General features: G+C 38.5%; 1 protein-coding gene across 5 annotated transcripts in view; it reads right to left on the bottom strand.

Moving 5' to 3' along the window:
* Window positions 1-14534, bottom strand: part of SYNE2 (spectrin repeat containing nuclear envelope protein 2) — a 326121-nt gene that overhangs the window by 115460 nt on the left and 196127 nt on the right. For all 5 annotated transcript variants that reach the window (XM_041759982.1, XM_041759984.1, XM_041759987.1 and 2 more), the window contains 5 exons: window positions 12732-12900; window positions 10473-10628; window positions 7967-8107; window positions 6003-6185; window positions 4679-4816 (listed from right to left, as the gene is read on the bottom strand). In XM_041759982.1, coding sequence (XP_041615916.1) covers window positions 4679-4816; window positions 6003-6185; window positions 7967-8107; window positions 10473-10628; window positions 12732-12900 — 787 coding nt within the window. The remainder of the gene's footprint in view (window positions 1-4678; window positions 4817-6002; window positions 6186-7966; window positions 8108-10472; window positions 10629-12731; window positions 12901-14534) is intronic.

A 14534-nucleotide genomic window follows, 5' to 3' on the forward strand; every position in this document is an offset into this window, starting at 1 on the left:
GCTGATCGCAAAACGTACATGGAATTGCGAAAGATACAGATTAGCCAAAACGAATTTGAAAAAGAACTAGTTGTAGAATTTAAGCTACCTGGTTTCAAGACTTCCTATAAAGCTTTAGTAATCCACATCAGTGAAAGAACAGACACACAAATCAGCAGAACAGAAGAGAGAGCCTGGAAATAGACCCACATTGATTTTCAACAAGGCAGTTGAAATTAAATGAGGCACCAAGGTAATTCAATGGTAAGTCTTTTCACAAATGGTGCTGGAACACTCAGACATTCCCAGAGGAAAAAAAAAAAAGAACCTTCATACCATATACAAAAACAAACTTGAAATGGATCTCAGAGTTAAGTCTATAGAATTTCTAGAAGAAAAGACAGGCAAAGACCCTTGTGATACTGGGTTAGGTAAAGATTTCATAGATACAACACAAAAGGCTAATCCGTAAAAAAAAAAGTATTAATAAATTGATCTCCAAATTACTAACATTTGCTCTTTGAAAGACAATACTAAGAGAATGAAAGGCAAGCCACAGACTCAGAGAATGTTTGTAAATCATATATCTGATAAGGGACTGGTTTTTGAAATATTTTATAAATAACACAATTCAATAAAAAAAGACAACCCAATTAAAAAATTCAACAGCCATATCACAGAAGTGCACAAATGACAAACACATAAATAAATGTTCAAAAAAATAAAAAAAATAAAAAATAAAGAATAAATGTTCAAATAAATAAATCATTAGTCATAAAGAAGGCCATTTATTTTTTTTTTTATTTTTTTTTTTAATTTTTTTTTTATTTATTTATGATAGTCACAGAGAGAGAGAGAGGCAGAGACACAGGCGGAGGGAGAAGCAGGCTCCATGCACCGGGAGTCCGACACGGGACTCGATCCCGGGTCTCCAGGATCGCGCCCTGGGCCAAAGGCAGGCGCCAAACCGCTGCGCCACCCAGGGATCCCAAGAAGGCCATTTAAACTACACATGAGATACCACCACGTCACTAGAATGGCTAATATTTAAAAGACAGATAATATCAAGCACAGATGAGACTATGGAGCGATTAGAACTCACATGGCCAAAGTGCTGAAAAATGGTTCAGCCATTTAGGAAAACAATTTGATATTTTCTTATTCAGTTAAATACTTACCATAAAAGCCAGCATCATATTCCTAGGTATTTACCAAATGATATGACATGAAGACATATATCGATGATATATGACCTCTCTATGAACGTTCACAGCAGCCTGTGATGGGAAGGTTCTAAGTGAGTCCCATGATCCCCACCTCCTGATATTTATGCCCTTATAATCAGCTCCTCTGAATGTAGGCTGGGCTTACTGAATTACTTGATTATTTACTATTGTCTTTACTGATTTATTTGCTAAGATGTCACTTCCAAGATGAGGTTATAAAAAGACTATTTCTGTCATGGGGGCTCTCCTTTTAGATTATTCATGGTGAGGAAAGTCAGCTACCATGCCATGAGGCAGCCTTGTGGGGGAGAGCCACATGTCTGTATATGGAAGTGGATCTTCTAAGGCCTGCCAATAGCCAAGTAAATGACCTTGGAAGAGCATCCTGTCTTTCCCTCACCTAAACTGAGGCTTGACTGCCTTCTTCTAAGAGACCTTCAGCCATGCATGAATTCCTGACCCACAGAAACTGTTTGTTGTTTTAAGCTGCTAACCTAGCACAGCCCAAAACTTGAAACAAGCCAAATGCACATTAACTGGTGAAGGGATAAACATATGGCATATTTCCATAAATGGGACACTACTCAACGAACAAAAGAATGAACTATCTATAAAAACATTAACCACCTAAATGAATCCTAAAAACATTATGCCAGGCAAGAGAAGTCAGGCACAAAAGGTATATACTGTATGATTCTATTAATGGAACATCATGGAACCTATGTTAAAAGATACTATATTGGGATCCCTGGGTGGCGCAGCGGTTTGGCGCCTGCCTTTGGCCCAGGGCGCGATCCTGGAGACCCGGGATCGAATCCCGCGTCGGGCTCCCGGTGCATGGAGCCTGCTTCTCCCTCTGCCTGTGTCTCTGCCTCTTTCTCTATCTCTCTGTGACTATCATAAATAAATAAAAATTAAAAAAAAAATAAAAATAAAAGATACTATATTACTATATTACAAACTATATTAATTAAAAACAATGAGTGAGTGATTCATAGGGTTAAAGATTGGTGAGAGGAGACTACAGGAGACAGATGAAACTTTCTGGGGTGATGGAGATGTCCTTTACATTGATAGTGGTGGTGGTTACACAATTGTATACCTTTATCAAAACTCATCTAGTTGTACATTTAAAATAGGTGTATTTTGGCACACAGGGCTGGCAGTTGGTAGTGCATGCAACTCTTGATCTCCGGGTCATGAGTTCAAGCCCCCGAGATGTAGAGTTTACTTTAAAAAAATTATAAACATAGGTACACACACATACACACACACACGGTGTATTTTACTATATGTAAATTATACCTCAATGAAATTTGTTAAAAAAAAGTTGTTTTTCAATATTTACAATGACAGTTTATGTTTCGATGATTCTTTTTTTTTTTTTTTTTTTATTCATGATAGACATAGAGAGAGAGAGAAACAGAGACACAGGCAGAGGGAGAAGCAGGCTCCATGCTGGGAGCCCGACGCAGGACTTGATCCTGGGACCCGAGGATCGCGCCCTGGGCCAAAGGCAGGCACTAAACCGCTGAGTCACCCAGGGATCCCCTCGATGATTCTTAATTACAACAGTAGTCTTTCTGAAATCATTTCTGGGTTATAAAAACCCATTTTAACAAATACAATCAAGGTAGGTTATAGTGCAATTAAAACAGAAAGCTTAGTTGGGAGTTTTAAGAAGACATGTAAAAAAAAATCAATGCCTCGTAATGCTAGAAAAATGGAAAGGGGTATCTTAAAAATAGGACAGCTATTTTCAAAGTAGAGAAACATGGTATATTCACATATGACTAGTTGTTTGAGACTTGCTTCCCATTGGAGGATATATGAGGATGCTTCTTGTGGTAAATCAACCTCCCCTTGGTTTCACTTCCTCTAGCTCATAAACTAGAGTTTCATAAACTAAGGCCAGCAAATTAGGATGTCTTGACCATACAGATGCATTTGTCTGAATTCATTCGTGAAAAACATTTTTTTGAACTCCTAAGAAGCATCTGAGGAAAGAAGTATTAATTCCTCTCTTCTGTCTTTGCAAACTCCTTGAAAATGGTGAAAAATATAGGCAATTTAAAATAAAAGAGGACGTGCTATGGGGATGTGGAAAGGCAGCCCAAGAGATGGGGGCAGAAATCACGGGCAAGGAGAAGAAAAGAAACAAGTGGGTGAAAGGCAGCTTTACAACTGTTACCACAGGGCAAAGCTGGGCCAACAGATCTGAAACATCAGGGAGGTATGAAACCAGTTGTTCACTTGGGAACACATTGTGCTATTCTAAAGAGATAAAAAGGACCTGGATCTATGTTGAAGTCTGATTAATTCTAAAAATTGTTACAGAATAAACCTTTTCCTAAGAGATTCTTTCTGGTGTTTGAATAATAGGAGAGAAGGAAATATGCCTTCACGGTAGAATGTAAGCCAATACTACTTGGCATCTGGAAGATCTCTTGCAGTCATGGCCCCAAGTAGGAAAATACTCTCATTTGTTTTGTCTTTGTAAGGTAGCATGGAAACACCGGGCACCAAAGAGGACAGGCAGGATATGTTGAATCAATGGCATGCTAGAGCTTAAAGGAACTGTGGATTCATTTTTTAATGCTGTGTAACTAATTACCACAAACTTCATGGCTTAAAAGAAGACAAATGTATTATCTCATACTTTCCATGGCTCAAGGGTACAGGCATAGCTTGGGAGGGTACTTTGCTATCAAAGGCTATCACAAGGCGGCTATCAAGGTGCCATTTGGAGGACAGGTTTCTCTTCCACGTTCATTCAGGTTGTTGGGAGAACTCAGTCATAGGGCTGAAATCCCAGTTTTCCTGCTGGCTGCTGACTGGGGGTTGGGAGTGGTGGTGTCATTTTCAGCTTCTGAAGGCTGCCTGAGGGTCCTAGCCCCAGCTAGGCAGCTTTACTTCATGGAGCCAGCTGGAGAACTCTCCAGGGTGCCATCAGAGAGTCTTATAATCATATAACCATGATTAATTATGAATTCATGGGAGTGACTACCCTATTATCTTAGCCATATACTATATAAGCTAATTAATAGAGTGGCTCTCTCATCATATACTCTCCTATTCCTTCCCCACGCTCAATGGGATGGGGTTATACCGGTTGTGTACACCAGGGGATAGCAATATTGGAAGCCATCTTAGAATTCTATTGCCCCAAACCATCAACACCAATCACTGCAATATTCTTGCTTCACAAATGGGGGAAACTGAGGCCCATAGAGGAAGATAGCAAATTATCCATAAAGTCATGTAGTGTTCATCAGGACAGAAAGAACTAGACCTCGTCTCCAAATTTCTGTCTGGAATCGACCACTTACCTAAGCTTCCTTCTGCCATCTAGCATGGTTGAAGATAAGGTTGTTTTTTGGGAAAGAAGGGGGAAAAAGCACAAGAGTCACCTAGACCATGAATCATTATGTAGGCTCTAGGACGCTCAGGAAACACTGGAGAAGAACACTTACCTGAAGGGTACTAGCATGCTGACTCAGCGCCTTTGAAGAATCATAGTCAGCAGGATTAGCCAGCAATCGGTTGGTGTTTTCTATCCAAGCCTCAGTACTCTTCAAAAGGTCATGATATTCCTCCATCTTAACCATGGCCTGTGAAAGAGAGGTAGTAGTAAGGGGTCTGGCACCTTCTACTTGAGTCTAATGAGTCTTGATTGAAGAATTTGTTACACTAATGAGCCTGGAGCTACCTTGCCCAACCCCTCCAGGTTTTGACCTTTCTAACTTTTTTAAAGATTTTATTTATTTATTCATGTTAGATAGAGAGAGAAAGAGAGAGCGAGAGAGGCAGAGACACAGGCAGAGGGAGAAGCAGGCTCCATGCCGGGAGCCCAATGCGGGACTTGATCCCAGGACTCCAGGATCACGCCCTGGGCCAAAGGCAGGCGCTAAACCGCTGAGCCACCCAGGGATCCCAATCTTTCTAACTTTTAAGACTAATAACCCTGACCGTAGGTGGAAAGGACTTAAGCAGTTCTACCCTAATGTCAGGGGTGTCAGTAACAGTTCCCAGGTAGCCTGGCAACTGGTCTGGTTCCCATTTTATGGTTCATTCTCCACACTGGATTTGTATTTTGTCCCCCTACAGGGCCTTGTCCTATAATATCCCTCTTCCTCTGGGACTAGGCTCCTGCCTCATACTGTTATGTCTCAGGAATTAGGGAGGCATTCTTGCTAGATCACATGTACAACTCGCCAGCCTGGACCCTTATTTGGAAAGGAGGGAGACAGTGCCTTGTTCCCAAATGATTCTTTCTTGCCACTGGTTCTCTCCAGTGGGCTCTTGAGCTTGCCTGTCGGAAATGCCCATTACCTACTGGGAAACCCACACTCATGTGGAACCCTCCCTGCTGAGGGCCGACTCCCCGTGCCTGTGTCTGCCCGTTCAGTCAGATTTCCTGCAGGTGTCAGGGGTTAAATCTGTCCTCCCAGTGCCCACCTGAACCTGTCATGTGGCTCTAGCTTCAGAATCTAAAACTGGCAATTCAAAGGCAACTGGTGGGCAGCCCTGGTGGCGCAGCAGTTTAGCGCCGCCTGCAGCCCAGGTTTTGATCCTGGAGACTCTGGATCGAGTCCCACGTCAGGCTCTCTGCATGGAGCCTGCTTGTGTCTCTGCCTCTCTCTCTCTGTGTGTGTCTCTATGAATAAATAAATAAAATCTTAAAAAAAAAATCAAAGGCAACTGGCTGCCTCTGAATCTATCTTTTAGTTTTGTTTTAAAGCCTTCTCAACACTCCTATACAAGCTAAGTGTAGTTACCGTGCGTTAACTGCCGTACCTTGTTTACCTGTGAGGTTCTAGATTCTGCCCTCTGGGATACTTGCTGATATTGCTGGAAAGGAATCATCAAGTTATCCATCCATTCTTGAGCCTGTCCTGGATCCTGTTCAACAATGTCCTGCACTTCAGAATCCAGCTCATTTAGCTTGGAATGCCAGAGATCTAGCTCGTCCCACATTTTCTGGAGAAGGAAATCATAAGTCACGTTGAATGCAGAGGTCCTAGCTCACTGTGTTAATTCCTAGGTTTTGCATCGTATCTGCACTTGTAAATAAATGCTACCAAAACAACATCATAGACGTGCTATTTCACTTAAGCCCAGAAACCGCTTGTGACCTTTCCTGAGGTCTCTTGGTCTAACTGTATTCATTTCAGGTATAGAATTAGCTGCCAGGGTACAGAAAGGCCCGGACATTTCCAGAGACAAATGACACCACATAAGATCAATATAACCCTACTCATTCAAGAATGAGGAGTAACATTATGTTATACCCGAACCCTTATAGACCAATATACGTGTGTGTGTGTGTGTTTAATCTAGAACACAATTTTTATCAAGTGTCTAGTGGCTCAGTTGGTTTCAGCTCAGGTCTTGATCTCAGGGTCGTGAGTTCTGCCCCACATTGGGCTCCACATTGGGCATAGAACCTACTCAAAAAAAAAAAAAGTATAAAAATAAAACTAACAAAAAGAAAACATCTGTTTTGCTTTAGGGTTGATGCAATGGCAGAAAATTCTAGTGACTGCATTTGGCTCAAGAAACCAATTGATTGGATTCAAACCTGGACTTGTAAGGTCAGAGGAATTCTCAAAGGTAAAATATTTAATTCTTACTTAATACTTGCTTAAGAACTGAATTTTTAGAAATAGGAAAAATGGACTGGTTAAATTAGGTTCCCCTACTTATTAAGAATCAAGATTTTGTTCAATGGTGAGACATAGTCGGACCTATTTTTAAAAGTCTCCATTCCTATTAGAATACTTCCTTAAAGTGTAGATTAGAATAAGAATGTTTTCCACCTGCAGGAATTTACTGGGGATTTAATGGTAGAAAACCATGCTTATGTACAGTTTTATCTAACACTTGACTTCCTAAGATATTTTACAAGGGAAATAAATTTGGAATTTCTATTTTCCTTTTTTCCCTGGTAGTCTAAAGAAAAGCTGTTAATTCTATTTAAATTCTACTGAAATATATATTTTTAATCAGATAATTTTCAGAAATGTTCTGTATCTTATTTCACATGTTAATTATGTTAGAAAACAAAGACTGTAAGAAATGCTCAGAGAAACATGTTAGCTTTGTTTTTTACATTTAATATTTTTTATGCCAATCTTCCCAGGATAAGATCCTTACTCTCCTTTACTTGTGAAAAAGGCTAGTTCAAGGACACCTAGGTGGCTCAGGGGTCAGCTCAGGGCATGATTCCACATCGGGCTCGCCACAGGGAGCCTGCTTCTCCCTCAGCCTATGTCTCTGCCTTCTCTCTGTGTCTCTCATAAACAAATAAATAAAATCTTAAAGAAAAAAAAGGCTAGTTCACAATCATAGGCTCTCAGGGCTTCAGGTATATTCCCACCATTTTATAGAAAAAAAAAAAAAAAACTGAGAACGGTTCTTGGGCAAGCTGGGTGGCTCTGCCAATTAAGTGTCCACCTCTTGTTTTCAGCTCAGGTCATGATCTCAGGGTTGTCAGGTTCCATGCCTGGGCATGGAGCCTGCTTGGGGCTCTCTCTCTCTCTCCCTCTCCCTCTGCCTCTGCCCACCTCCCCAAAACAACAACAACTGAGAACAGTTCTTAAATGCAACTTTCTCCACCAAGCCTCTGCAGTGATACTCAGTAAGGGAGGCCCCATGGATCTGAATTAGGATCTCTGCTTCACGTTCATCCCTAGAGCATATCCTGATGACAGGAACAGGAGGAATGTCAAATGCTGCGGGAAATTAAAGAAGGATGTTACCTTTTGAATTTCTTGAGCTTTCTCAATATTTTTGCTTTTCTGCTGCAACATCTTTTCAACATCGTGAAGCCCATTGTTAATTTCATCTATTTTTCTACTCATTGTATACGAGGGTGAACTTTTCAAAACTTCATTGCTAATCTGTTACAATGAAAGAAAGACATATTTGGCTTACAGATACCTTCAATACTCTATTCGTAGGTGCAGGGGATAAAATGGGTAGTCATATTGTAAGGCAATTTTACTTCCAAAATTCTTCTAAAGGCTAGGGGGAAAATCCCAAAATATACTAGGTAATACGTTAATGAAAGGGTAGATTAGCAGGCTAGGAAATGGTGGCTATGCTGACTTGACCTTTTAAATCCAATCTAAAAAAAGAAAATCAACAAACAAAAATTTGTTGAATATAATCCACAGCATGTACTACACATCTTTGCTGAGTTGGGCAAAACTACTGTGTGTACCGTTGTCTGAGACATACCCCAGTGGAGCAAATGATATGAAAAAATTCAAGGGAGATAAATTATTCATTATACAGTTTCTCACTTTATGAGAAGGACCTCTGCCCAGAACTATTTTCAATAAAACCTGATTTACTCTCAAGCTGACTTTAAAAAAAATGTATTTCCCATCATAGTATTCATTTGGGTGAAATAACCTAAAACTTCCTCTTTCTTGAAGATGCACAAAGTCTAGTTTTTCTCTGTGTGAATGTTTCTAGTGTATGTTTTCACAGTAATTAGAAATCTAGCTGCTGAACAGTGTAATTCTTTTTATCTGAATGATTTTCTTAAGAAAATAACTTGGGCTAGGAAAGATAACAGATGAATGTTGAATGTGTCATTTTTCAAATACCTGACTAGTTCTTGTTCTTGTTTTTTTTTTTTTTTTTTAAGGCTATGTTGATAAGGTTTTCTCCTAGCAGCCACTAAATAACCAAATAATACTTTATGCTTATATATAATCCTTTAACCCTTTTAAAAACCACTATATCTGTAAAACCATTAAGACTAAAACCTTTCAATGCAGATAGCACACAGATGCAGAAACTAAACACAGGCTAATTGTCTTGCTGAAGGTCATATATCAAGGTAGCAGTTGAACTTGTCCTGAGAAGCTCCCAGTCACCAGACTCTGGAGTCCCAGGCTCTTTTTCACATTTCAGGATGTTCGATATTTTATAAAATGTTTTTATTCCACAGACCATAATTCAGTTGAAATTTTTAGGGAAAAAAATTAATCCTATGTTAGTTTTTAAATTGATGTAATAGCTTTTTATTGCTATGTTACAAATTACTACAAAGTGAAGTTTTCTGATACTTGGGGCAGTTATTCTCTTGGCAGAAAAGCATATAATTTAGATACATTAGGAGAGACCAATATTTAGGAAAAGTAAGCAACCCCTCGAATTACACCAAATGGTTCTGAGTCTGCCTGGATCCTCCAGACACACCATACAATAAAAATCAGTTGCTATTTGTTACAAATATACAAGTTATAGTTGAAAACTTCAACTCCTATATCTAAGATTGATTTTGATTATTTACTCTGGGATTTTCACATGGAAACAAATCTAGTTGCTTTCAAAACATTTAGTATTCTCTTAAGATCAATAGTGAATGATTCTTGAGAAAGTATCTCATAACAGATTTTCTTGTGTGTTAAATCAACAAAATTTGTTTTAAATGTATATTTAGGAGTTTATGTGTTTTTTTATGGGTAAGATTTTCCTGAGAAATCTGTCAAAGAAGTTAACTGAGTCTGAAATACAATTTTTGTGCGTGTGTTTGCATTTAATATCTATTTTATTAAGTTAGAGGTATTCCAGATTTCAAAAAGCAATACAAGAATCCTTCTGTGGATGGTGGACCAAATAGAATTTTGTTCTGTTGGATCTAAGCTGCCTTTCTATAATCCAAAAAATTTGTCTTGCTAAACTCCTGTGTCTCCAGTACTATGAAACACTTCCCCTCTTTCTTCCAACCTTCAGATTCATCCAGTCAGGGATAAAGATTTGCTCAGGTGTGTTTTATGAGAACTGTGTTGTCACCATCAAAAAGACTGTGTGCTAAATGCTATTCCTAGTGAGTTGTGAAATTTGTATTCTTATTGTCCTTGGTTGCAATTTCAAAACATTCACAGGGAATAAGTTTCAAAGCAAAGTACTATTTATTCATGTCCAAAAGTTTGAAGCGATTTTCCAATTAAAAAAAAAAAAAAAAAAAGCCAAGCAAAAGCCAATCTATAATTCTGTTTTTAAATCCAGGAGAAGAAAAACTAAGCACCTTATTAAGTAAAAATAAACACATTATCTTCTAATTCTATTATCTGTCACTAATTTAAAGCAATTTCATCTCAGTATGCAATACACAGAATTACCACTTATCTAAACTCTATAAAAACAGTCATAGCTGAAATCAGGGCAAATGAAAATGTGACATTACAGGATCTCTTCTTTATATCCATTCAACTCATAAATAATAACACTAGTACAAATGATTATTACCTTCTCATCTATGTCTTCTAAAGCTTTTCTGCATTCTTCCACCTGGGATTCAATCTCTGCAGGGACTAGGGTGTACATTTCAGAATACTTCATGCGCAGTTTTTCCATAATATTCTCAAAAGTTAGCTTCCCTTTCTTAAAAATACTTTGAAGCTCCTAAAATCATCAAGAGAGTTTCAAATACTCACGGAACAGAGAAAAAGTTTAACTCTAAAAGTGAAAGCAGCTTGCCAGCACATCCTTATGATTTAAATGAACACACTTTGCATGACAAAGCCTCACTACTGATACAAGCCGATTAAGCCTGAGAGATACTCAGTTTGGTCAGATGATGCTTTCTAGTTTGTAAGAAATAAACTTGATACCTCTTCATAGTGTCAAACAATTGTCCTAAAAAGACATTACAACATCTCCTGCTTCTAAAGTACCTCTAGGATTTAACTGTATCTCAGTTGCAGTCTTGATCTAAAAAGCTGCAAGTAGCAAAAAAGTTTCAAAGAAGGTTTTTTTTTTGTTATTAACTTGTTGCCATTTCTGCTTCTTCCTACATTATCATCACAATGATTCAAGGCCACTAAAAGCCCTAGGCTTGAAGCACAAGTGTCTGCTTTCATGTAATTAGACAGCCTAGCAGAGCTCCGCTTCTTTCAAAAGGGAGGGTTCCAGTTCCCTGCAAAGAATGTGGGTTTCAGGAGATAAAAGAAACCTGAACAAATAGTCTATTGGTTGTGGCCTAGAAATAAAATCTGATCTACGTTCTCCTGAGCTAATTATAAAGGAGAAACTCATTTGTTTGGGAAAGTTTCCCAAAGATCAAGTGGAAAAATACTTCTTGACTTTACTGTGGCTTTTTGGGGTTTGTTTTGTTTATACAGTAGCTGTTCAGTAGCATTATTCGTGTTAATGGATTGAGTCACCGCACTGAAGAATGATTACAATTTGAATGACTCCATGATGTGTCACTGTTTTCTTTTTTTTTCTTAACCCTCGGCAGAGAACAAATCTGAGACTGAAAAGGTAGAGAACAATGCCATTCAGACAAAGGTGGAGTTTGAAGTATAGTGCCATCCTATTTTATCTTGACCTAGTCAGAGTATAGGTCTTCATTCAGAGCTACCCATAGATGGCTTCCCCATGAAGGAGGAGTGTGAGCGAAAGTTAAGGTCCCTTCATCAACACTGAGCTCTGATGAACAACAGCACGTCATTCTGGAGTTAACTTCCAAATGCCATTTTTGCTTGTTACCACTGTACTGGAATCATTCTTTAAAAAAAAAAAAAAAAAAAGAGGTCCTAAATAACACAAGCCCTTGTGATAGGTGATTGTGATTTAAAAGATTTATTTGGTCTTCATCCCCTGTTCCAGAACAGCTTCTAAGACCCTTGGGATTTCCTGGATAGGTGTAAGAGGAGTGTCATGTTATTCATAACGAGCCCTTTTCAACCATACCTGAGTTTATGCTAATGAATGAATGGGGTGTGGGGGGCAAAATATATATTCAGGATGGTGCCTGGTTGCCAGAGGAACCAACTATATGATTAGACGGTTGGAACTTTGAGCCCCACTTCCCAACCTCTAGGGTGGGGTAAAGAGCTGAAGGTTAATTATCAATGGCCAGTGGTTTAACCAATCATGCGTACATAATGGAACCACCATAAAAACCCTTAATCAATGAGGTATGGAGAATCTGGAGTTGGTCCTGGGAAAGTGGGATACCCAAAGAAGTCCTGGAGGGTCTGAGAGACTTCCCCCTTACCTTGCTCTATGCAAGTGGTCTGGGCTAACTCCCTCTAGTTACGGAGTTATGGTTGAATTGAATAGGAGGATACTTAGTTGGTTTCTAGAGACACGGGGGGCGGGGGGGGGAACCCCATGCATTTGGTATCAGAAGTGTTATGAGTAAAAATAGTTGTACCACTTTCAGAGATAAATCATACATCCTACTAAAGTCAGTAGTAGATCAATAATGCTCTGGGGCCCCTGTTCACCGAACATACCTGAAAAACAGTTGAAAAGGGGCTGCATGGTCCAGTCTGGCCTCCTCTCTGCTCTCAACTTTACTCTCTGCACTCCAGCCACAGTGATCTCCTATGGTTTGGCCCATACCACGCCACAGGGTCTTTGCATGTGCTTTCCTCCCTCCTCCAACATGCCCTCCATTCTAGTCACAGAATTACCTCTGCCCCAGAGACTTTAGATTCAAGATTGTAGACCTGTGTTAGCCACATTCACTGGCCCCTCACTTCATTCCTCACTTACCTCAAACTGGTCTGCCCTTTCTGGGTGGTCTTGTAATTCCATATTTTGGAAGGAAGCTGCAGTCTGTTGAAATAAATTCTTCAAAGAAATTATCTCTTTTGTGAAAGAATGTCTTTCTTGGATTTCATTCTCCATCAATTCCTTATTTTCTTGAGCTTTCTGAAAAAGCCTAACATATAACATCAAAATAAAATTGTTTCTCTACTCTGCTCTCTTATGAGATAGTTTTATTTCAACAATTAACACAGTGTCTGCATAGCTCACAAAAGATTTTTTCCTGAACATAAAGTACCATTTTTCAGTGGTTTATATACTACATATATAAACAAATGCCAAATTCTATCACACAATCAAAAACCTCTCCAAACTCCCATCTCAAAATATCCTCTTTTCACACATTACATTCCAATTGCTATCTCCAACCTACTTTTCTCCATGTGATCCTTGAATTCAACTGAATATGATGTAGAGGTAAGAATGGATTCATGGGTGGGCTTTTGGGGATAGATGACTGGATTAACTTCTTTTATATCAGCTGACCCCATTTGCCGTGAATGTAGCCACCTTATTAGTACAGGAGTTTACAATCTCTCCTGAGAGCTATTTGGTATTCCCAGCCATAAATATATCCTGTGACCCAATGATTCTAATTCTTGGCATCTTTCTCAAAGAATTAATCACAGATGCAGAAAGAGACTCTAGTATAATTACATTTACTACAGTGTTTTTATAAAAGTAAAAAAAAATTATGTATAATTTAAAGGTTCTATATTAGGCCTTTGTTTAAAGAAATTATGGCATAGACACATGTGAAATATTACATAGTTATGTTTTAAGGAACATTTAATGGCATAGGCAAATTAACATGATATGCTGATAAGTGATTTAGCAGACAACAAAACAGTACAGTATTATCAGAATTCGTTTAAAAATACAATCAGTAGAAAAGATTAGGAGTGATTGGCAGTGATTGTTGTTGAATGGTAAAATAAAGGGGAAGATTTATATTAATTTTTATAATTTTCCACATTCCCTGAACTTCCTAATATATATTCCTTTTTTTCCCTAATATATATTCCTTTTTTTTCTTTATATATTCCTAATATATATTACTAAAATAGAAAAACAGCAGACATTAAGAAAAAAATTCAAAGGATATTCACCCTCAATAATACCAGGATGGAAAACATGTGTTTGCTTTTATTGTTATTAATCTTTTTCATCCCTGCTCCTTTTTCTGAGCATAGTTGACACACAATATTACATTTGTTTCTGGTGTATAATCTAGTGATTTGACAGGCTTATACGTTATTCTATGCTCGGCACAAGTATAGCTACCATCTGTCCCATTACATCGCTATTATAATTGACTATATTCCTTATGATCTGCTTTTTCATTCCCGTGACTAATTCATTCCATAAATAAAGGCCCATTCCCCTTCACCCATTTTGCCCATCCCCTTACCTCCCTCCTCTCCAGTTCTGCTTTTTGTTTAATTCACTTTTTTAAGATCCAGTTTAGGAGTGGAATCATATGGTATTTGTCTTTCTCAGACTGACTCATTTCACTTAGTAGAATATCCTCTAGGTTCATCTATGTTATCTCAAATGGCATGATCTCATTCTTTTATGGCTACATAATATTCCATTGGATACATATACAATATTTTCCTTATCCTTTTGTCTATTAATGGACACTGGAGTTGCTTCCATGTCTTGGCTATTGTAAATAATACTGCAATAAACATAGAGGTGCATGTGTCTTTCAAGGGAGTGTTTTCATTTTCCCCGGGGAAATACTTA

This window comes from Vulpes lagopus, chromosome 6 (genome assembly GCF_018345385.1).
Source record: "Vulpes lagopus strain Blue_001 chromosome 6, ASM1834538v1, whole genome shotgun sequence".
Classification (NCBI taxonomy): Eukaryota; Metazoa; Chordata; class Mammalia; order Carnivora; family Canidae; genus Vulpes; species Vulpes lagopus.